The sequence below is a fragment of the Ciona robusta genome, chromosome 4, assembly GCF_009617815.1.
Source record: "Ciona robusta chromosome 4, ASM961781v2".
In the NCBI taxonomy this organism is placed as follows: domain Eukaryota; kingdom Metazoa; phylum Chordata; class Ascidiacea; order Phlebobranchia; family Cionidae; genus Ciona; species Ciona robusta.
In genome coordinates, this window is record NC_143238.1 from 4,943,961 (window position 1) to 4,968,456 (window position 24,496).

At 34.5% G+C, this 24,496-nt stretch overlaps 5 protein-coding genes and 1 long non-coding RNA gene across 10 annotated transcripts; 5 read left to right on the forward strand and 1 right to left on the reverse strand.

Moving 5' to 3' along the window:
* The first annotated feature begins 9 nt into the window (after nucleotides 1-9).
* On the forward strand, nucleotides 10-1,016 carry LOC149736937 (elongator complex protein 6-like). The gene has a single exon (XM_089876872.1). The coding sequence runs from the start codon at nucleotides 11-13 to the stop codon at nucleotides 746-748; it is 738 nt and encodes a 245-aa protein (XP_089732998.1). The 5' UTR covers nucleotide 10; the 3' UTR covers nucleotides 749-1,016.
* On the forward strand, nucleotides 997-2,717 carry LOC149736938 (endonuclease domain-containing 1 protein-like). The gene has a single exon (XM_089876869.1). It carries the CDS (start codon nucleotides 997-999, stop codon nucleotides 2,077-2,079), a length of 1,083 nt encoding a protein of 360 aa, XP_089732995.1. The 3' UTR covers nucleotides 2,080-2,717.
* On the reverse strand, nucleotides 2,702-12,786 carry LOC149736939 (uncharacterized). 3 transcript variants are annotated; one of them, XM_089876848.1, is made up of 13 exons: nucleotides 12,631-12,786; nucleotides 11,948-12,152; nucleotides 7,957-8,182; nucleotides 7,103-7,334; nucleotides 6,776-6,867; nucleotides 6,294-6,456; nucleotides 5,755-5,902; nucleotides 5,171-5,323; nucleotides 4,909-5,056; nucleotides 4,559-4,711; nucleotides 4,147-4,202; nucleotides 3,854-3,919; nucleotides 2,702-3,647 (listed from the first exon to the last, which is right to left on the reverse strand). In XM_089876848.1, exons 1-13 carry the CDS (start codon nucleotides 12,683-12,685, stop codon nucleotides 3,314-3,316), a joined length of 2,031 nt encoding a protein of 676 aa, XP_089732974.1. In that variant the 5' UTR covers nucleotides 12,686-12,786; the 3' UTR covers nucleotides 2,702-3,313. The 3 variants fall into 3 exon arrangements, with proteins under 3 accessions (XP_089732974.1, XP_089732973.1, XP_089732975.1); XM_089876847.1 differs by having other exon boundaries at nucleotides 3,854-3,922; XM_089876849.1 differs by lacking the exon at nucleotides 3,854-3,919.
* Nucleotides 12,787-13,866: 1,080 nt separating this feature from the next.
* On the forward strand, nucleotides 13,867-17,496 carry LOC149736940 (uncharacterized). Its single transcript, XM_089876867.1, has 3 exons — nucleotides 13,867-15,562; nucleotides 15,797-16,037; nucleotides 16,172-17,496. The coding sequence occupies exons 1-3, from the start codon at nucleotides 15,038-15,040 to the stop codon at nucleotides 16,558-16,560; spliced, it is 1,155 nt and encodes a 384-aa protein (XP_089732993.1). The 5' UTR covers nucleotides 13,867-15,037; the 3' UTR covers nucleotides 16,561-17,496.
* On the forward strand, nucleotides 17,150-21,236 carry LOC149736941 (uncharacterized). Of its 3 annotated transcripts, XR_016384924.1 has the most exons (4): nucleotides 17,150-17,214; nucleotides 17,485-17,560; nucleotides 17,653-17,731; nucleotides 21,166-21,236. It is a non-coding gene; the product is annotated as an uncharacterized LOC149736941 (long non-coding RNA). The 3 variants fall into 3 exon arrangements; XR_016384923.1 differs by lacking the exon at nucleotides 17,150-17,214 and having other exon boundaries at nucleotides 17,416-17,560; XR_016384925.1 differs by lacking the exons at nucleotides 17,150-17,214; nucleotides 21,166-21,236 and adding an exon at nucleotides 20,463-20,678 and having other exon boundaries at nucleotides 17,416-17,560.
* On the forward strand, nucleotides 21,191-24,312 carry LOC149736942 (uncharacterized). Its single transcript, XM_089876868.1, has 8 exons — nucleotides 21,191-21,326; nucleotides 21,541-21,703; nucleotides 21,919-22,060; nucleotides 22,344-22,504; nucleotides 22,952-23,061; nucleotides 23,265-23,450; nucleotides 23,745-23,894; nucleotides 24,142-24,312. Exons 1-8 carry the CDS (start codon nucleotides 21,234-21,236, stop codon nucleotides 24,265-24,267), a joined length of 1,131 nt encoding a protein of 376 aa, XP_089732994.1. The 5' UTR covers nucleotides 21,191-21,233; the 3' UTR covers nucleotides 24,268-24,312.
* Nucleotides 24,313-24,496: the final 184 nt, after the last annotated feature.

Here is a 24,496-nt window from a genome sequence, read left to right on the forward strand (position 1 = left end):
TTTAAACAAAATGTTTGATCAGTTGAATAATTTTCTTGGTTGGAGGACAACAGATGGATTGAAAGAAGATTTCATCCTTCTTAAAGATGGAGGACCCAGTTTTATTGAAGCTCCTTTTCTTCTTCATCATTTCATCTCTTTCTACTTAAGATCCGGACACAAAGTAGTTCTCACTTCTTTGGAGCAAACCCCTCCTCACTATGTTGTCTCCGGATCAAAAATCGGATGCAACTTGGAAAGAGAGATCTCTGAAAGGAATCTGGAGGTTGTGGACCTTTTGGGATCCAGTTTGAATGAATATTTATCTTTAAATGAAGATAAATCGAATTCTTCTTCTACTTTAAAAGACCTATATCAAAAATTACAGAAAATGACTTGGAAAGTTTTAATCATCGATGATGTTTCATTGTTATTGAGTCTTGGTCACAATGAGAATGATGTCATCAACTTCCTGCATTATTTGCATGTGTTGAGTAGGAAGAAGGGAGGTTGTTTAATCACATTGTTACATCACACTGTTGACTATGACTTGGCGTTATACAGGAAATGTGAGCGACTCGCTAGTTTAACAATAGAAGTTCAAGCACTTGGGACAGGATTTTCAAAGGATGTTCACGGAAATTTGTGTGCAGTTAAACGTAATGTTTTGAACAATGCTTCTGTTCAGCGAAAAACATCAAAGCAATTTAAATTAACTGATCGTACGTTGCACATATTTGCTGCAGGAACTTCTAGTGCTGTATTATAGAAACTAAATTGTACCTTATACATTTTGTAGGCATATAAGATCATGTTAAAACTTGGGCCACTAGCATGCCTTGCTGTAGAACCTCACCCATATAGAATAGAATATGGTGTCTTAGGACTCTTGAATTGTTTCATTTTGAGACCAACAGTAATAAAAAGTCCATGTATTTGGTTTAAGCAATTAGCCTATAAAATAAGTAGTACAAATTCTGTTATATTGTTTCTGTTAATGTTATCATTTAACTAAATATGAAGTCTTTTCCTACAGATTTTAATAGGACTGTTAAAATGTTACCAAATCAAGTGCCTATTTTCATCTTTTTGATGATTCTCTCAATCTGTGATGGAAAACAGCTACTTGAAGAAGAATTTGAAACTGATAACGTAACAAGCGGCCTTTGTGATGAATTTTTCCATGGAACACCATGGCCTCTACCATATGATGCTAAAGGTAGAGGGTTGGCAAGGTTATGTCAAAACCAAATTGAAGACGGTAAAGAAGGAAGGATTGTGTTTGCCACAATGTTCAGTACAACAGAGAGAATTCCTGTGTATACTGCTAATACTGTTGTCTTGCATAGAGATGGTAAAGAAAATCCGAGGCCCGGAAGTAAATATTGGTATCGGGTTGCTCTTGCTTTGTGTTCTTTTGATGATTATACCTTTGATCCAATTGAATCCATGATAGGACACGCTGAAAAAGATGAAATGGAGCAGTGCAGAAAATTTCAAGCTGTCACTGAAGATTACACTCACAATGGTTTAAATCTTGACAGAGGCCATTTAAGCCCAAATTCAATTAATGAACAAGATTTGGAAAAGCAATTGGGCACATTTACACTTACCAACGCTGCTCCTCAATTTGCTGATTTTAACCGTGAGGTTTGGAGGGTATATGAGTGTGTAGCACAGCATACTATACTTGACTACGTACCTGGTGAGAAGGTGTATATTATAACTGGCACCCATGGCGTAGCACTGGATAAGAATAACAACCCTTGGTGGATGAATGGAGATGATATTGATATGGATAAAAATCCAGTAAAAATTCCTGGGGTTTACTGGAAAGCATTTTGCTATCCAGGAAATAAAACACACTCTGCTTGGGGATATGCTATTGTACAAAAGAATGAAAACGTTTACAGAAAACCTGACTACAATGAATACATCACCCTAAAGGAATTCAATACAAGAGGTATTATAACTGCACCCTTTGGCCCCAGTTGTATGGATGCATCGTTTGGAGTTTTTTCAAACGTCTTTGAGAATTGGGACGAATACATTGATATGAAATGTCCGTCATACACAAAAAAGAAAAGAGAAGAACTTTGAGCAAAGTATTTTAAGAGTTTAACATATTATTTCACCTAGAGTACCAGCTGTAGAGTAGTGATCCCACATATCTGTGTCTCTTTTCCACATTTTTTCACAAGTTGTTTCTTGTTCGAAACTTTGGTGGTACCTTTAGATCTCTTTTGAGCATTTCTATTTATACACAAATTTTGATTTTTCATTGGTATGCCCCTTTAACGGAATCAAAACCTGACTGGTCACTATATTTTTTGTGTTGCCGTATATTCAGCAAAAGATGTAATAATATGAAATTGTTTTGTCTGAGATTTTAATGCTTAACTTTTTAAAATGCACTGTAAATTAAATGAAATACTGTTTCCATATCATTTTTTCTAAGATTCTATATCCAGTAATGTTACTGTTTTCTCATTACTTTATATTTCGGACACAATATTATATATGTTTATATACACAAACTGTTATTAAATGCAGCAGAACTATTTTTATGTTGAAAATAATTTTGTATTCCAACAAAACATATTATAATTTTCAGAAAGTTCTAATAACGTAACTGTAAATTTTATAATGTTTTAAAAATAATTTTCTTCATACTTATGAATTCACCCTTAGTTTTATACCTATGTGTCATTATGAATAAACCTTTTAAAAACAGTAAATTTTATTTCTTTACATTTGTACTACATTAAACAAATGTTAAAGTTCAAATTTTACAAAAGTGGGCACAATTTAACGTTAAGTTTCACAAGTTGGATTGAGTTTGTAAAAATACTTGTATTAAAACACAATGCTTATAACACAATGCTTATTTTAGTTTAATTATACTAAGACCACAATGTTTAGATAAAAGTTACAGAAAAGCCTCTGTTAAAAAAGTAATTATGCACAACAAAAATGCTGTTTTAAAATAATTAATAAAAACATTAAACAATTAATAGGAAAGTGTTTAAATGCAGCTGTTTTATAAAATACAACTCAAAATCTATGTAGAAATCCACTAAATGAGATATATACAATATCTCTCTCTTTTCTCAGTACTTTTTTTAATAGAAAAAGGCAGAACATTGCTCGCCACTGTTTTTGATGATGGACATTTCATCCTTTAACAATGTCTTAAACATCTAGACCTTGTCCTTGTAAATTCCTACAGTTTGTCTTAAATGATGAATTACAAAGTTAGATCCAAGTCATCTCATTGCAAAGTCCTCTCACTTTCCACTTGCGTAGTTTTATCCAAGGTCGGGTAATGGTTTCTTCAGATCAGGTTAGAAGGTTGGTAACCCCTCCTGTCATAGTTGTAGCTCTGATCATCATCAAATTCATTATCATCATAGCTGTTGTTACGATCATAGTACTGGGATTGGTCATTTTGTTGATTGTAGTCACGGTCGTCACGGTAACCACCATTTCTATCGTAACCGGCATCTCTGCTGTCACGGTACCCGCCATTTCTGTTGTCACGGTAATCAGTTTGCTGGTTGTAGGTTTGATCATCATACCCGTTGCCTTGGTAACCGTCCTGGTCATCGTAGTTCTGCCTTTGGTTGTAATTGTCACTGTTTCCTTGGTAACCGTTTTCATCGTTGTACCTGAAATAATGTGATTGTTTAGGTCACAATAATGGCTATTTGCTCACAATCAGATAGCACATTGAACTGAAATGGAGCAATATGTGATGTGGACATACAGTATACAATGATGTAAATATGAGACATATAAACAGTGACCAACATGCAACATATGTGTTCACACGGACTCAAGCAGGGGTTAATGTTAGTGTTCCATGCAAACCTACGTATCATAATACTGTCGACAGGGTGTTTGTTCTTCTCGGTACATAGGTTGGGAATGGGGGTTGTATCTGCTATAATAGATATAATCCAATTAGGGATTTGTGCTGCCAGTTGTCATGATTTGTTATAATGCATTAAATCTATTTGCCAATGGTGTATATAATATATACTCATAACACACTTGGTGTAGTCATACATACACCTCATGTCCGCACATAAACATGTTTAGTTTTGTACACCAGACACACATGGTGTATTCAACACTTCTATAATATATTATTATCATCTAACTTACCGGTTATCTAATGTATCATCCATGTATGGATAGTTGTCTTGATCAGCCAATCGTTCCTAAAGAAAGTTTTATTAAAAAATGTTGTAATCAACTTTTCTTGCAGAATATTGTATCACTGTTAGGTATTAACAATACTTGTTTAAAAATAATAAGAAAAAATATAAAAGAGTGGTCTGCCTATGGAGAAGATACTAGGTATGAAATACGACATATTATTTTAAGTATTTTATTAAATAAATAAAGAGCCAATATCAATAAATATTACTATTATGGTACATATCATATTTCATACTGGTTGCACTGTTAATTATTTATACGTATTTATTTGTTATTAAGTCTTTCCAATTTTGTAAACATCTTACTTACCACTATGTTACATCTGCATTAAGCCTTTAACTTTTAATAAACTTACATTAGATCTGTGATGAGGATGGTGAAGATCATCATGGGATTGATATCTGGGAGGAAGTTCCACGCGAAGCTCTTCACGAGATCTGTCAAGATGTTCTTTGGAGCGAGCAAGATGATCCCAGCTTTTGTTCAAGACTTCAATGTGATCAGCAACCTGTGAGTGACATAAAGTTGTTGTTGTTTTAACTTAGAATAAGTGGTTGAAATTTTTAATGTGCCTAACAGTGATTTTGTTTTAAAAACTCGAAAAAGGTAGTTTGAAAATCAAAAAATACAAAAGCTACATAGAAAGGAAAAACAATTGCGAAAACAAACAAACACACAAAAGTTTCATTTATATTTTTTCCACACCTTATCTATTTCTTCTCTGCTTGCATGTCTGTTTAGACTTGTATCATCGTAATGGTTTCCATAAGACATTCTATTGTTTGGAACGATTTGTACGCTGCTCCGTGGTTCTCCGTACTTCTCTTCCACTAAGTGCTCAAGTGAGTACGATCTGTGATGTAACAACCGTTACAGAACATTAAAAATATAAAAGTTTTATTTAAAAAAACTAAATAAAATATTGAAAATGAAATTTTAAAGTAACAAATGTTTTCCCATAATGCACCTTGGCATTGATTTCTTTGTTCCAACTTCGCTCGGAGCTCTGCTTGATTCCCGGCCATCTGGTGTCCTCATTGAGTCAAATTCCAGCAAACTTGGTTGGGAGTGTCTTGTGTTTGATGGATTAATAGAAGGCTTGCTGTATTTCGCACTTGAACTGATGGTTTATGATAAAACAATAGATATTGTTATTCAAACAATATAACAGATAGGATTTTCTTTCCAACAAATTTTGGCAGCATAACAAAAGAAACTTGATGATTTTGAAATGATAATGATCATGCAACACATTATCATTAGGTGGAAATGTATGAATTTGAATGAGCTCAAACCAAAACACACAAACAGACAACATGCTTTAAAACTCTTCCTATGAAAATGAACTTTTATTTTACATTAATACCAATCTATATTTTTGATTAGGTAGTATACCAATTCTAGCCTAAATCCCAGATCCCCTGACCTGCCCGCCATAGAACCTTACTCAAACAGAATATTTTTTTTTTTTGGTATCATTATCATTACCAACATATTGTATAATACCTTTCAAATAACATAAAACACATTTCACGTTTATTTGGTATTTACCTTGGCTTTCCTTTTCCAAGTTTCTTAGCTTTCTTTTTCTTGCAGCAATACACAATAATAACAATCACTACAATGATAAGGATAAGTATTCCACCACCAATGGCAAGCCAATAAAACCAATCCAACCCCAAAAATTGCGGTACAGGTTCTGAAATAAAGATACATTTAGTTCTGAAAAAAATATACAGCATTCTTGCATCTACATTATCATGCCAATGTCTTCACACTCATATTGTAAGTGCATACTTTACACTTACTAGATGCTAACTTGCTAAGTAACCTTTTGAACCAGGAATTCCTTTTAACATATACATTTGACAAATACTGAGGTCTTAAACACTCATGTACGAATGTTTGTTTTAACATATGTCTATGTTTTATGGTCACATATAATAAAGCTATTTTACCCAGCTATCCATACTACATGGCTAAAAAATTCCAAAATTGTCGGCAACTTATTGATTTTTTAAATTATAATCTAATTCAGTAGAATTTTTATGAAGTATAAGCATCAGAACATAAAATATGTTAAAACTTACTTCCATACGGATAGAGTAAATTGTCCACAGTAACTCTCACAACTAATGGATCTGGTATCCCATTATCAGCAGTGCATTGAAAATATTCGTTGCCAGGCAACAAGAACAAGTCAGTCATGTACAGTTCTGGTCCAACTATACCATCCACATTGCCAGGTATTACCTGAAATGAACAATTAATCTTGTTAAAGTTGTGACTATAAGAATAGGGTTAAATGTAATGTGAAGGTAAAGATAAAAAATAAGGGCAGTTTTTGTGTAAGTTGTTGTTTAAATTTTCGTTGCAATGTAAATTACTTAGCGAACCATTTTAAAAGACAAAAATACAATTATGGATAGCTCTACATGTGTTAACATTGCTATAAAAATATGACGAACTAATGCATTCTTTGGTTGTTTCACTCTGACAGTTCTGGTTTATGCAATAGTAACAGACTTTACATTGTGTAGTGTTACTATTGAAACTCATAATGACCACTCACCCATGAGTATGTAGGGGTTGGGTAACCATCAGCTTCACAATAAACATACTTGCTTGTGTTGTTTGCCCAAATACGAGCATTCACTGGGTGGTCTGAAAAAGAAATTTGATTATGACATAATAATGGTTCATAATAACTTGTGCAGCACTGTGTAGGTTTCTGATAAAAAAAATGTTTCGGGTACTCTTAGTGCGTTTAAACCCCCTCTTATTTTTTATTTTTCTACACCAGTGCTGACAACTGTTCATTTCCAAGTGGTTTAGTAATATTAACTACAAGCAAAGTTAGCAAATGATAGTTAATTTTTATTTAGAATATTGAACTTACAAAGAACATTAACTGAATGGTTGATAGACTTTGGTTCCGAATACGCTGGATGGTCGATAACACATTGAAAGTTTCTTCCGTGATCGAATCTTGTTGGGTAGGATAAGATTAGGTCGAGTGAAATATCAAATAGGTCGTCTGTGAATGCATTTTTCGACACAACAGGTTGGGCAATGTTTGGTATCACGACGCTTCCGTTCATCCATACGAGAGAGGCCTCAGGTTTGCCCGCCTGTGTAAAAGAATAAGTTGTTAGATTAAGTATTGATCTGTTGTGTAATTGCGGTGTATATTTCAAGAGCTGATAGATCAAGTCAATAACCATTTTTTAACATACCATTAAAAGGAATTTTAATTTTTTGTGTAGTTCTAATAGTAAAAATGAAAATAATTAAAACAGTTGATAAGGCACGCTACGAGTAAAAACCATGTAAGGAGAATTGTCAATTAATAATTATTGATTCGTTGGTTTGTTAATTGTTGTATATATGTAAAAGTGGCCTTTAGAATATCTATATGATAAAATCAGGATATAATTTTGGTAAACACAGGTCTATGGTCCTTGTATGTTGACTTGACACTTGTTATTAAATTTAAACACTTTAATGTTCAGTTTGAATGTGTGGGTTGAATATTTAAACAGGAGAGTAAGATATGTTGATGCTGTTAAGTGTGTGTAGGTGGGACAAATATGGACTTTGATATTGTTATGTTGTATATATGTAAAAAGAACTTTTAACAGTTGCTTTACTGCTTGATGCGAAGCTACAGAAATCTTATCAAAATTGCGGTATTGCTAAAATTAAATAAAAACTTAAACTAGGTAATTTTTGTTATCAGTAATTCATCCATACCTTACTACTACATCTTGCCACAGCAGTTTCAGTGTATTCAAGTACTGTCCCATTTCCTATGCCCACAATTTGTGGGTTTTGTGGAGTAACCCACACATGCACTGGTATCTTATCACTGTATACAGTAGGTTGTCCAACCCCCGATATTTCACACCAGTATAAACCTTCATCCCTGACACCAACTTCAGTTATTACTAGACTTCCACCCGCAAGTGATGATCTACCACTGTTGAAATAAATAATTTATTAGAATTAGCATCAATATGAAAATTTTGAGCTTTGTATATGCAGGTGTGTTTTTGTACATGGGTATATACAATATATACATTTGTACAAAAGATATATTTAATATCCTATAATGAATTGTATGTATTTCCAATGTTGGGATACACAAGGTAACCATAAAAGTTTTGTAATGTATATGGTCCCTATAGCATACATATATATTTTGTTACAAGTTATCATGTTCATTTCAAATTGTTAATGTTCTGTTTTTCAGTATAAAAGACACACATTCAAATGATTCGATAAAAATTATTCTTTTTAATGTTAATTTATTGGCAGTAAATCAAATGCTAGTTTCCTTATATGATATTACTTTCACTATTTCAAAGTAAAACACTGTCAGTTTGAGTATTTTCTAAAGTTCTAATTTAGACACTGTAGTAGGGCAAGAACTAAATTAGTCTGTGTTAGAAATTACATGCATGCTGTAAGTAGAAATTTAATAAGTAACAATAAGAACTAATTGAATTTTGTGAAGATGCACCTTTTATTTATTCAAGAACAACTACATTACTTTTTGATAATCAACCAGTGTGTACAAAATCAAACCCACTACTGGTATCTTGTTAACACAGTGCTTCTCAACACTTTTGCGTTATTTCAAATATTATACATAAATTAAAACAACTAGACACCAGGGACCCAATTTTCCAGATATAAGCCTGAACCACTGCAGTAGGTTTGTGGGCAATTAAATTTGTAACTGTTACAAGTTAAAAAACAGTATGTTTACTACCCAAAGGTTTACTTTTTTAGCTCCATAAGCTTGTTTGGCTATTGTGTATTATATTTAGTTCAAAGATTGCATTTTGTCCTTTATTCAAAAAAATATGGACAGTTGTCTATGTTGTCTAGATAAGCAGAACAGTTGTGTCTGGTTTTAATCAGTTTTTATCATTAATATTTCAAACCACAATGCTTTGTTTACACAAAATGCAAGAAAGTTGCTTCCAAGCAACACTGGTGAATCAATTGCGTGGGAACGACAGGTTTTGGGCCATAATTATGACGTCATTGTTTGGCTTCTACCACCGCGAATACCACGTGCCACAATAATCGTTTATGATTGGTGTAAATCGCGCTGAGCAAACGTTAGGTGTTTCACGTAGAAGTGGCGAGACAATAGTTGGATTCGAGAAGTAAATGTCGTTTAAACCGTGATGATCCACCAATACGAATAAAGAGACACGCCCGTTCAATAAACCGGCAATACTAGAACACTAGTACGTTCTAATCCATTGTTTCGTTTGTTATCGTTTCCTTGAATGACAATTCACATTCAAGAATATTGATGATTCACAAACAATGGTACGTAACAATAGCAATTGTGACAAATCAATAAGTACAGTTGGCGCATAAGAGACCAACATCCCTTGGCGTCATTTTGTACCATTTGAACTCAAAATCAGCGGGGGTTCTGCGTAAGTGGGTTACTGTGTGGATAATTGTTTAAAACGAAACATCCCCCGACGTTGTCATACTTTAAAATAAGAGTAACCGCGACTGAGTTACAGTCGAACCGAAATCATGCTTCTAGTATTACTGACAACGCGTCTGGATTCATTGAAAACCGAAACCATTTTATTTCACATACGTGAAAGTACATTCTAGTGTTTGTAAAATCTTCAAACAAGTTTCGTCTGTGTTAAGACGCCGCTTTGTCGGACTCGCTTTAAAACCAAGGGTTACAAAACGCGTTTCCGAAATCCTGTTTTAACAATTCACAGCTCCATCGTGTTATTAATTAACTATTCGTTTGTAAATGTTCTACAGGAAAATCGTAGTGCGCGTTTATTCAGTTGAAATTAGAACCACAGAACCCGAATCTGTGGGAACTCGTTTTTATTGTACATCGCTATTTCGTTGTCGAAACACGATTATTACGTCATAGTCGTCCCACGCAATCACGAGACATTGAAGATCCTGTTGGTTTTACGTTATTTTAACCAGCGTTTTACCATCGCAACCGATTAATCACCGAATGCGTTGTTTTCATGGTTGTACTTTGTAAATCTGTACACGGGGTATTCTAATATTCCATTTTTGTATACACGCGGTATTCTAATATTCCATTTTTGTATACGCGAATTTTAGGTATTTAGTGGTATCATATTAAATATACCTCGTTAAACTGTTCCAAGTGTATTGGAGAGGGTGCTAAAGAATTTTATAGCAGGTTTAATGGATCCACGGCTGCATTTTATTTTTAAACCGATTTCAACATTTTGCATTTTTCATAAAGCGTCTTCGACATATGTTCCTTAAAATTCGTAACCACGTCCACATACATAATAAGCGGTTTGAATCGATTCTGTGACGTAATAATTCTTTAATCTGTGTTAGATAACGCCGCAGGAAATACTAGAATGTTGTGAACAATCGTTTCAGCTCTGCCTGTGTGTAATTAAACGCGAACAGCGCGATTCAGGAAATATAGAAACACGACAACTTCCACAACATTTAAAGCCGATTTCATTGTCTTGGTTAGGACGTCGAATAATGACACCACGCTTGTGACTAGAATTGACAAAAGATTTGAAACCTGCGACGCTTTTCCTTATTTGGAACTAGTTCATATATACGTCACGCCATGCTAGCCAATCGAAACTACGTTGCGTTAGGAGAATATCTCTTCCAAGCGGGACTTTAAATAGATCAGACCACTTCTCTTTAAAAGTTACACATTAACTAAAGAACAACCTTGCTTTTCAAAACTCGACTAAATTTTTATTAAGTTGATAAAACAATTCATATCTTGATATTTCTTTGTTAAATCCTTCTTAACATATTAGTGATGTTTTTCATGCTTGATTGCACTCTTTAAGTGCACCACGTTCACTGTTAACAGTGGAGCAAAAACTCTGGTAACAGATGTACCAGACTTACCAGAAAACATACAGATACAAAGATACATGCTATAAGACTAGTTCTCATACATTCCTATAACAAAGCACATATCATTGATCAGTGCATTGGGGTCATGGATACAATGACACAGCAGGCTTATCCTGCTTATATAGATTAATTTTAAGCACTCCCCATGATTTTAACAAAGAAACTAAGATCCTTTGTATGTTGAAGCTGGATAGAATTATCAAATGCATTTTGTAATGCAGCTGCTTCAACAGAAAAAATTGGGACCCGAACTGTTTTTATAATAAATGTAAAAAAATGTTGTGATTTTTGTTATAAAATATAAATTGGCAAATTGTGTTCTGTATATTTTTGTACTCCCTAATTTAACTACCTCATTTAAATTATGATGGCTGATTCTTCCTATATAGTTTTTAATTAACCTAACAAGACCAGACTAAAAGCTTTCAACAAAATCTTACATGTACATATAAAGTAAAAAACTAAAAAGTTTTCACTGCCAACAAAACAAAATTAATATACCATTTTGAATCATGCACAAGTATAAGACACAAAAAAACAAAGTATAGGAATTCTAACTTCTGTATGTTTTTATACAAAACAAATTAAAATAAAAGTTTAAATGACATGCAACTAAATAAATTCCTATTTTCAGGTTTAGTATTTCTGCTTTATTTTACAAAATAAATAAAGTGTTATTTTAAGAACATGCAATTAAGAAAATACTCATTTTCAATACTAGAACCTTTACTTTATTCTACAAAATAAATTAATATATAAGCTTAAATGACATGCAACTAAGGAAATACTTATTTTTAGGTTTATTACTCACGGTGGAAGATTAAACTGGTTGAAGATACTTGTGATAGATCCCGGGTAAACTTGAGCTGCATCAATTTCAATGCTATCAGTTTTGTTTGCCTTAAACTTCCACTTTAGGAACTTATCCGCACCAGGAACTGCACATGGGAGAGATATTGATTGTGTTGCTATGACGTTTCGAACTTCTTGGATTTGTTGTTGCCGACCACATAAACCTAAGGTAAAACCGTGTAGAAATTTATAAATGAAATACATTTAATATAATGATTTTTACATACAAGTAGTAACTTAGTACTGTTCTGAATTGTTGTTAAATAACACATGTTACTAAAATAAATAGATCCACTATTTTATTGATTAATGACATAGTAGGGTGGGGGAAGACGGGACACCTATTCAGTTTTATTTTCCTCTTAGTTGGTAGTAAACAAAGATCATTCAAAGAACTATGAAACCGTATTCTCAGGATTCACATAGACGTTAAATGTTTAAAACACAATCAGAATATTTAGATAATACGCACTAAAGGTGTCCTGTCTTCCTCACTTTACTATAAACTTTGTTAAGCAGAAAAAATTAAGCAGAAAATTTGTTTTTTTCTTATCAATGGTTCAGGAAATATACATGGTAAATTATCTTAACATATGGTATAACTGTGCATCACAAGAATTTATAATATGTTACATTACATACCTTGTTCTAAAAATAATGAAACCAAAAACAACTGAAATATTAAAAATTTCCACATTTTTAAATTCCCCTAAAAATCTGAAAAATATGATTTGTTAATGTCTACTCTATAGCCCTGAGAATTTTTAATTTTTTAAAGTTGTTACTTTGTAAGTCTGAAATGATATTTTTTTAAGAATTTTTTTGGAATATTCTCAATTTTATTTTATCAGATGTATTAATTTATTTTAATAGTATTTACTACAAACGTTTAGTTTTATGGCTTAAAGATTAATTCGTTTTATCCATACATGCGTTTTACTGTGGAACAGAAAATTGTTGTATAATATTTTATCGAGTTCTATATAATAGGAATATCTAAAAAAGTCAAACTATTCACGCAAAGAAACCAAAAAGCACGATTTCTCCCTGTGTGCTTGACTATACGGCATATAATAGGCTAGGTGAAAATAATGCTGACGAAGTCCTATAGATAGCGACCATAATCTCCTATAAACTGTTGCAGCATCTTCTTCAAAAGAACGTTACCTTTTTGGATTCTTACTCTAAACTAAATTGCTCTTACTAACGACTCTTAAACCTAATTCTTTTGAATCTTTTTAGGTCACAACGCAAACCCATCCAGTACCATCGTGATTGTGACGTATTAAATGGCGTCGGGCGTCGACGTATTTCTCAAAAGATAACAAAATCGCCTTTTTCCTTTACGTACCTCGCACGCGGGAAACGCTTGAGCAATCAAATGATATTGCGATTCGTCAAGATTTAGAACGTGCGAGGATACAGATAACCATTACTAGTTTGAAGTTCAACCTTGATAGTGGCGCTGATATTTACAAATGAAACGTGCTGGGTGTTTAATTGAACTCGGTGTATCTTATGGGTCCCATTTTGTTTTGTTGTGTAAAACTGGTAGTTCTGTGAACAGAATCAAACAGTTCTTTGATGAAGAAGGATTGTAACGAATCTCTAAACGAATTTTAGCCAATTTAGTTTCTTAATCACTGATAATATAGGCGATATGCTAACTTTGCTATTGTCGTGCAAGTTTATATTTGCGGATCACGAAGTCGTTTAAGATCCTGTAGCTGTGTGTTACATGGTTGTCAAATATTCTGTAAAACTATTGTCAAATAATCTGTAAGGTCGTCAATCCTCTCATTATAATATTTAATCCAGAGACCGAATACGGTTTCACGCGTAGTTGTAGTAGGTAAACCTGTTCAGTTTAATCTCATATTTGTTCAGTTTAATCTCATATTTGCTCTAACTTATAGTGTGTTGGTTTGTATAGATATATGATCGAACTTCGTTCGGTAGATAAATCAATGTAACTTATAAATCAAACAGCGTCAGTCGTTGTTATACTGGTGTTCTTTTTTATTATACATCTCGTGCCCGCTTTTATGAGTTACAATATTTGTTTTTAAACTTAAGACAGCGCATGTACGTTTTACCGATAATTTTTCCTAGTCCAATATAATGACAATACGGTAAGTTGATTACTTTTTCGTCTTGTTAGTCATTATAGAGTGCTAGTTTGGTTTAGGCATTTAAATCCTATTTAGTTATAGGCTTTTAAAACTTATCAAATATAATTAATTTTGGGAGATTTAATGACGACGGGGCAAGTTGGGATATGTCTGTTTAACTTCGCATGCAAAATTGTCAACCGTTCAAGAAATATATAATAAATTCCACGTTGTCTATTTCTCCAATAGGTGAAAATCGTCCCATTGATTGCTCTCTTTTAAATTTAGAAATTATTTAATTTCTATACTTTAACACATCGGTTAAGCGACATGGTAAGTTGTCAAAATACATTTTTTTTAATTAATATCAAAAACCATCGGTAATTTGTAGTTAAAATTTGCGTTTTGTGTATAAAAATAGTCGTTTAAAAATTTGTTTTTATATTTTATTAAACAGCGACTAACTTGCCACGACCAATTAACTGCAGCGTTAAAGAGTAAATACTAACAAGCCGCAAGCCCGCATATTCGCTAATTGCTAATGATAGTATTAATGATTAAATGTCGTTTTGCCATATTTATATGTTGTTAGTAAGGTAAAATCAAATTGTATTATTTGTGTGTAATATCAAGTAAAACAATAAACACACTTTTCGTTTTATCTGCTGTGTTTTTTTAATAAACTCATTCTATTTTCCATATCGTTTATAGCCATAGGCGCATTCATGTTGTATAGAAACATTGTGGCTGATTAGTCTGATGTCCAGATACGTATGCATAACGTATCTTAAAGTTATTTATTAAAATTGCAAACGTTAAGGTGTTGTAAAGGTCCTTGTAGTTCAATATATCATAGATACTTAACTTATCACTAAATACATTATTATGCAGACGTGGGACTTACAATAGTTTTTTTTGTAAACTAAATGTAGTTCATTATGTCAAATAGTGGAAATCCGGTTGAAGCAGTCCCCACAAATGACTACTTGCGACTCCAACTTCAATCTGTTGACTCTGGTGAGGGAGAGACAGGCAAGAAGCATTACCAGTGTTTGAAATGTTCATTTTCATCAAACTATCTCGGCAACCTCCGTGTGCATATGAGGAGACACACCGGAGAGAAACCGTTTCGTTGCGAGTTTTGCTCAAGGCCGTTCAGTGATAAAAGCAACCTGAACAGCCACAAACGTCGAAAACATCTTGGTCAAAGCAGAAATAATCTCCCAATACCAAGGGTTCCATTACGAAGAATGTATACCGGTCGCATAAATTACACCAAGTCGGTAAAACGTGTGCCTCGTACTTCCAGTTCTTCACTAGGTGCAAGTGAAGAGTGGAGCGTCGTTCAAGCTCCCAATCGACAGGAAGTGACATCACAGTGGTCGGATGCACAGGAAGTAACATCACAGTTTCAAACAGATAAACCGACAATGTCAAGTTGTTTTAATTTAATTCCTACAGAGGTTCGTAACGAACTCATCTTCTAAAATATTAGTGGGATATGGAAATGTTACATAAGAAATAAAAACCAACAAAGTTAAACATCAAGAATAGCCATGACAAAACTGTGCACGGCATAAAAATGTCTCCACTCTTGTTATAATTGGTTTAAGTGTTACCAATTTTACCTTTGCTTGTATTTTCGAACAACTGAAAACTGAATCTTTGCAACAAATTATATAATATTTCATTTCCAGACTTCAGCATACATGGAAAATGCATTGAACGAATACAACTCATCAAGACTACCAACAATGGTTCCTTCCTCCTCTTTACAAAGATCAAACATCTTCTCAGACTTCCAACTTGTTGATGATGGTGAAAGAGAAGAAAGCGACAACCAGAACCAGCGCCTTATATCGGAACAATCAGATAAAAATGAAATATCGAATGACAATGACACAGAAACAGAGACTTATTATGTGAAGTACCAAACAGGTATTTTGGAATTTTTAAAGTATATTAGTGTGTCATGTATTTTTTTTATACCATTTATTACTCTGTTATTAAAGTTGTATTAAGTATTACTAATTGTTTCCGTAAAAGAAAATAACAATCCTTTTTACATACAGCTCTTGCAAAGACAAATAGAAATCCTTCCTCTGAACATAATAAGGTTCTAGAATTTGCCCCAAAGATGTCGCCTCAATCGTTAGCTTCCACGTCTCCCAAGCATAGCTCCGGTGACACAAGTATTGCAACTGGGACTTCCCCTTCACAAATTCAAGTTTGTTCGGTTACCAGTGAAAAGAACACTGTTGCTATACCAACGAGAGAAAAGAAACCTTCATTTCATTGCCAGCATTGTGAAATTACCTTCCAAGATTATGTGATGTACACCGTACATATGGGTTGTCATGGATACGACGACCCCTTTCGGTGTAACGTGTGTGGGGAGAAATGTGGGGACCGGTTAAAGTTTGCTTGCCATTTTGCTCGAGGGGAACATAAGTCAAGTTGAAGTATAATCAACTGTCTTACTGTTATCATTGATCTATCTTTATCTCAGCTATATATCACGGGAACTTGGAGAAATTACACCATTAGAGACATTGTTTATTTTCGAAACAATTGCATAAAAGTGTAACTCAGGATAAGAATTTTTAAACTTAAAACTGATGTTGTTTTTGTATACACATGTTACATAAGAATATTCTGACACATTGGGGCAGTTTTAGGATTTGTGAATGTTTAAGATTTTGACCAATTTTAATCAAATTTAGTTACAAAGTCTATCTTAACATCTAATAATTAATATGAACAAGTTGGAATTAAACAGTGTTAAGTATATAAGTACATACATATTTATCGTAACATTCATTGTTTAAGTTTCTTTTTTTTAGTAAGGTATATATATATAGTCATCACTTAAACTTTCAGTAATTAGGTGACTTTAAAAATAATGTCAGGTCCTATCTGTTAAAATTTATCAGTCTCCTATATTATCAATGCATGTTCTATCTGCAGTGTATTTTCAAGGCTGACTTTACCACTTCCTATCACAATGGAACTTTTTATTAGTGTGATTTAATATTTTGTTTACCTTTATTGTGTAAGACAAATAACTTATTTTTGCAGTAAACAACACTTTGAAAGAGTTTTGTATAAACTTTAGGTAAGATGCTTTTATCGCAAGATGTTTTTATGATCAAATATTCTTTTATTGTTTTTTTTAACACATTACTTTTATCATTACTTGAAATGCATTGACGGCTTCAAGTTACTGGCGTCAATCACAACTTGACAGTGCGCATAAGGTAAGCCGAAAATGTTTGCTACCGCTTCACTGTCAAGTGCTAATCACTATAAACTTGCATTTTTGCTTCATGCGTATCATTCGTATTATTTTCTAAATAAAAAAAAACCTGCTATCATCCTACATTAGGGATGAACATGACGGCAAAAGCTTTTAAAATGAGGGCAAGGAGTCACATTCAGCTTACAGAGCTTAAAAACTATTGGTATGTATACCATACGGGTATGAGAAAAATATACTGGATTCGTATCTCGATGTACCTTTAGTTTTAACGTTAAAACCACATTTGTTTTGTAGTATACGACGGTACCGTGTGGCGCTAAGTTCTTCAAATCTATTCCTCCGTGTGGCGCAAGTAGTCTACATTCACAATTCGGTAAGTTCGTATTTTCCTCGATATATTTATTAAAACAGTGCATATGGTTTGCTCGTACCAATCGCATTTTAACGCGTGTGTCCTCGCATAACTACCAATTATCTAAAGCTTCATGTTATTATTTGCTCGGTAGAGAGAGTTTAACTTTTTTGGTTGTTTATTTTCTTGCTGAACTACTATTCAAGTTTGTCATTACCCAAAACCGTATTTATACCCGAACTACTGAGTCTTATTTAGGGCGGTTTGTTAAATGGTGCTTAGTTCGTGATAACCCTTATTTTTGGTTGCAACCCGCATGTGCGAAAGTTTGGGAGCGTTCAAGGCCAATGCAGTTAAAGTTTCGCTTTGATGCGCACACCAAACGTTTCAAGAACAACGTTTTATTGTCTGTTAAACGTAGTTAACCTTTTACGATCCTGATGTACAAACTAGTCTACCCCTCTGAGTGACAGCTGTTATTTGCAGCGGCTGATAGGCGTGTTAACAAACTTGGCGTTTACAGGAAGTAGCCGAGTAAACATTACGTGTATGTTTGCTAACTTGATGTGGCAGATGATATAGTTCTCCATGTTATCAACACATAAGTTCCGTTTCTTATAATCCTGCTATTTATTTATTCTTGCGCTCAATACGGGACAACAGTTTGGTGTAATATGGATGTCATATTTTTATAGCGGCTGTAGGCCTATAGTGGCCGGGGGAATTGAGAAAACGCAATCATTTGGGTTTTGCGGTATACAATGTCTTGTGGCCTTGCTTGCTATCTGAAGTCGAAAACAACTTTTAATAAGCATTTAACATGTCTGGGAATTCAGACGAAATGTGTAATTTACTACTAGATTGGAAATGTCTAATTTTATTACTCTTAGATCGAACTATAGATGATTATCAATCACTCCAGACCTGTACTGGTGGCAGTCATTGTAAATATTAGTAAAACGTCGCATTTTAGGTAAAATATATCCCTGTATAATAGGCTATCTCGTTATTGCCTGGTTCGCATGGAGACTGTGATCTAAACATCACCTAAAACACAAGTGAATCTGCGTTTTTTGTTAACCTTTTTTTTTCTTTTTTTGCGAATGAATAAATGGATAAATGAAACTTATTTATTATCGCGTGGCGGGGAAACGACTGCAGTTATAAGAAGGGTTTCTGTTTTATACATCTCGTGCCAGTTATACTAGTTTGCATGTAACTTTATGGGTTATTTTTCTGTTCGCATTTTCTGCACATACACGTCTAAAATGAGTCGAGCATCAGTGTCGAGCAGTGTCGAGCATCGAACCCACTGCTCGACACTGAATGAATCTAAGCATAGGCTTGGATGGCCACATTGACCACATTAGATGCACATGTGTAATGTGATGACAGGTTTTCCGCATCGGTAACTCGTAGGTTTGTGAAACAGAAAACCCAAAAATGTTATTCCTGCCACACGAAGATAAAGTAAGTTATACAGTCATTCATGATTTGTGATATCATACATGTTTTAAGAACGGGTATTTTACAGAGCGGATGTTATTACACGTACACATACATACACCATAAACTACTGCTCGTAACTGGTTTGGGAACAGCTATATTGACAAACTCGTTAATTGCTTTTAAGTATTAGTTTAACGAACATTATTTAACCAAGATAAGGTTGGTAGTTTCCTATATGTAAAATTTATACGAGATGCACTTTACACCTTGGTGCAAAATAGCATCGGTAATACCCATACGTCAAGCATAAATTAAACAGTTAAGTAAACACTTTCTGCACTACTTAGTAGGGTGGGGTAATTTGAGACATGTTTTCATTCTTTTTTTTTCTCTCAAATGCGGCATTTAGTAGTAAACACAGAATTATATCAAAGAAAACGATCGGGAAATATGGGATTTGGGTGCTGTAACGGTATCCCATGTATACCCCACAGTATAATATATACGTTGTCTCACAAAAAGCCGTTGATGTGAATACATAAAGTGTGCATCAGCAGGCTAATAGGTACAAACACCTCTAGCTCGTCCTTACTTCCTTATTTTCCATTGAATGTATGCACTTGGGAATACTCATATTGGTTTAACTATACCCACGTCTATTCCCAATATAGCCTGCTGTGGGTAACCACGCGGTTATGTTAAACGAGTAAACATGTCGTTGAAGTATTACCAAGTTATACGTAGTTTTCACGCCAGTGTGTCAAGTCTTTACTTTGCTGAACTATATTTTGGAAGTTCATAAAAAAATCAATTTTGCCTCCGATACCTGTATATTTTTCCTAAAATACATTATATAGGGTGTGGGAAGATTGGACACCTTTTCATTCTATTTTCTTGTCCCAAATTGGTAGTAAAAAATACATTCAAAGAATTACAAAAGCATTTCTTAACAACTCCCGTTGTTTTTGTTTAAAAAACGTTTAGGGGATTTGGATACCATGTGGTAAAGGGGTCCCGCCTTCGCCCACCTTACTGTACGTGCGGTATATTTTGCATAAGATTTAAATGCACCCATATATACTTCGTCAAAAGCCAAGAGACAATATATATTTTTGTTATTAAACTGTAGATTCTTAATGAACTAATTCTATCAAGTTAAAGGTGTTTTTATTTGTCTATTTTGGTAATCACTTATTTTACTCCGAATTTGACAATCAAGGATTATCCTGAGTATGTTATTTAGTTTGTGTAACCAACAGTTTTAATATGTTTCACTGTCTTAAATACTCAATATGTTCCACAGCCCCAAACAACATATTGGTCTTGAACGAGTAAACAGTAAAATGTACAAGATACACCGTGCCGTGTGCAAAGTATTTGACTTGCGTTTGTAACGTGTGCAAAAGTAGCATCCATCAGCCACGAGCAAAAGTCGTGGAAGGCAATTACTTCGAGTTGATTTGCGTTCATCGTACATTGGCATATGTGTTCTATCGGACAATAAACAAGTTTTTCTGCATTTTCTAACGCTTGATTCGCAGTGGGGTTCCAGGACTCGCTGTGTATTAGCATTGGAAATGCGGCCCCATGTTATAGTTACTGTCGTTGCCCCACTGCGTGGGGATAAATACGTTCCACCATTTATTTCTTGGTATAATTTCGTAAACATTTTATGTACGACCTAAACCCCCCCAAAAAACTAATGCTCCGTTTTTTCAATGTAATTTAGTATCGGTGGCATTAGTTCCTTGCAAGCGGCATTCAAGCAATTCAATCAGTCCCATGTTTACACCAATTTTGGTTTGTTTTTTGCCTTTGAACTTGTCCCAACGAGTTTCCTGCTGAAACTCTGTCCCAACAAGTTTTCTGCTAAGTTTTCTGCACAACTTCCTCGGCAATCTACTCGACCGCGTTTTCCGGTGGCTCCTTATTTGCAGAAAGCGATTGTGGGTGGGTTCACGAGCAAGTCTACAGTGCTGAAGTTCGTTTTTTTTTCGATCACGTAGGCGGTATATGCTGGGCTGTATAAAAGTCGGGTGTAAACCTGGAACGTCTCACATCCCGACCAAGCAAAATGAAGAAAGCAGAAATTGTCGAGGCGAAGAAACCGCTGAAAATATCCGAAGCTCCGGTGCCGAAACCACCGAAGGACGGAGCTGTAGTAAAGGTGCAAATATTATCGGAATTCGTAATATAAACTCCTATCTAAATTAAAATTACGAGGTAATTTTTAAGTTTCGAAAAAGATTACAGTGTAAATATTTGTCTGAACATAAGTATCCGTTCTTACCCTTTTTTACCAGCACAAGACGAAAGATGGTTACGTTGTCTTAAATTTTTATTCGCTATAGGAGACAAATCTAACCACCGACTATTTCCAGCTTCTGTACAGTGGAATCTGTCACTCGGATATTCATCAGATAGACAACGGGTTTGACGTTGGTAGTAGATTTACCTGCCTTACCGATGATCCAAACTATCAATTCCCGATCGTACCTGGTCACGAGATGGCGGGCGTGGTCCACTCATTGGGAGAAAACGCAAGTATGTCAATATTTTGATTTTTAACTTTGTGAATGACAATTGTAAAAACATGCTCTAAATAGAAACCGGTAGATTATAAACCAAAACAAAAAACTAATATATGCCTTCTAAATAAGAAACGTTTTCCATACGACAAAATTAATTGCCCTGTTGAGTTAATTTATAACGTATTAAATAATAATTACGTTATTTCAAAAACCTTACATATTTAATAGAACCTTGTGACTTGAAGATCGGGGACCGAGTCGCAGTGTTTCCCTGGATCGGGTGTGGAAAGTGTGGATATTGTGATAATGGTTACTCTCAGTTTTGCAAGGAGAAACATCATACCATGGGATTCGGGGCAGTGCCTGGAGGGTAAGCATATATAACTTTGTACTATGCATGTCCTGATGCCCTCTGCTGTAACTCGTCCGAACCCGAGTTGGGTATTTTACCCAACTCCATTATCCTAAAGTTAATTGCTTGGTTATATTGGACGGTAGGAAACAAACCTCTGTCGCGATCTAAAATAACACGTTCTTTTGAAATATTGTCTTACGGCTTATAGACCTAAAACCTGCCCAACTAAAAAATAATACGTTTCCTATATTCTCAATGAACACTGTGACGTGATCATGGCGTCATGTTTACGTCACAGATATTCCAACTACACGGTTGTAATCCACCATCAGTTCCTGGTAAAAGTTCCAGCTTCAATACCTCTAAGTATCGCTACCATGCTGCCATGCTCTGGTCTTACAACGTATAATGCTGTAACAACTGCATTACCTGCAATTAAAAAGGCGACCGCCTTTAAAGGTATAACTTAAAGTACAAATGATGATTGTTTTTATTTTCTTTTATTGTTTTAGTTAATAGCAAACAAAGAAAGCTGTTTTTTAGTGGACAGAAACCATAGTAGGAAAGGCGGGATACCTTTAGCACATAATATCCAAATATCCTGATCGTGTTTTAAACAATTTACGGTCTATGGAAGACGCGAAAATACGGTTTTATAATTCTTTGAATGTTCTTTGTTTGCTACCAAATCGGACGAGAAAACAGAATGAAGTGTGTCCCATTTCCCCCCACCTTACTATGTTGAATGAATGAGTGAATGTAACTATTTATACTCACGTGGCGCAGCAGCAACAATCGTTATAACATCGTTGTTCTGTTTCATACCCTCGTGCCAGCTTACGAGTTACCACGTATGTGACTTTACGCCGTTGGTTTCAATCTTACACCCACTTTTGTCTACACCAGGCAAAGCGTCAATGTTGATCATCGGTGCAGGTGGTTTGGGGTTGTGGGCTCTTCAGCTGGCCAAGAATATCTTGCCCAAGACCACGAATGTTGTTGTGGCAGATCTCAGTGTAAGTTTAGAATTTGTATATTTAAGAAAATAGAAATTAATCCCGTTTTTAGTTATACCATTGTAGGTATACCATATGCGCTTATGAGAATATTTTATCTCATGCCATAACTTTTCTATTATAAAGACATATATGATGCTTTCACAACGACATCATTTCATGCCCATACTTTGTAGTTTAAATTAAAGTTGTGTTATGTTTAGGAAAGTAAGCTGGGCAATGCAAAAGAAAGAGGCGCAGATGGAACTGTAGCTTGGGATCCTAGCAAGTCTGAAGAGGATTTGATAAAAGCGACAGCGAAACTCGGAAACGAAATAGGTTATGACGCAATCATTGACTTTGTGAACACAAGAGTCACATCGACTCGCGCGTTCGAGTGTTTGAACACGGTAAGGAAATCATGGGTCGTGGTGATATAAAAATGGGCTTTTTTAACAGACGAAATTGTAATTCAAACGTGAAACGCATTCGACACATGGGTGCTTAAATATACGAAATTGTTAATGCTCTAATTTTGATAAGCACGAGTTGCACAAAACATATGCGCGTCTGTTATTGCATTAACAAACTGTGTGATAATTCACGGTCTACTAGAGATTCTAACTTTAAACCTAAAATGGTAATAAAATGCCGTGCATAAATGTATAAACGCATTATACCCCAACAATCATTCATTCGTACAGGATGGCCTTCAAGTGTGTGTTGGGTTATTTGGAGGGTCAGGTAACTTTCCTCTACCAGTTCTCACCCTGAGTGAGAAAGGTGTAAAGGGAGTTTACGTTGGGAGACTTCAGCAACTTAAAGATCTTATTGCATTGGTATCAACGAACAAGGTAAATGATATACCTTGAATTTTATGTTTTCCTTCGAATATATATACATAGCGAAAATGCATTTGCACTGCGCATCGCTGTCTCTTATTTGTCTCAAGCCAGTTTTAAGTTTTTAAAAAATGGCCACACGGTTAAGAACATATTTTTCAAAAAAAAAAACTACTCCATAGATGTTTTTTTGACTGTCGTTTACCAATACTTTCCAAATTGTAGCTTTATTACTCTATGATATAACTCTGTGATACAGCTCACACCACCCCCACTCATCTACTACAAACTGGAAGACATCAACTCAGCCCTAGACCTTCTGAGGGTTGGGAAGATTAATGGACGTGGGATCATTAAGCATGAGGGAGCCAACGACGACGCATAAAATATTAACATGTACTTGAAATAATAAACCAGTATTTGTTCCGTATTTTGTAAATATAATTCTATATGTCCGTTTAGTGTAGTCATTTTGGGGTGTTATGTTCATTAAATACTAGTATGTGGGCCAACGCTGTATCTTGTCTTATCGTTAATCGTTGAATGGCATTTCTGTTAACCTAGTGAACAAATAAATACACTAACCTCGTGTATATGAGTTAATAGGTCAAGTT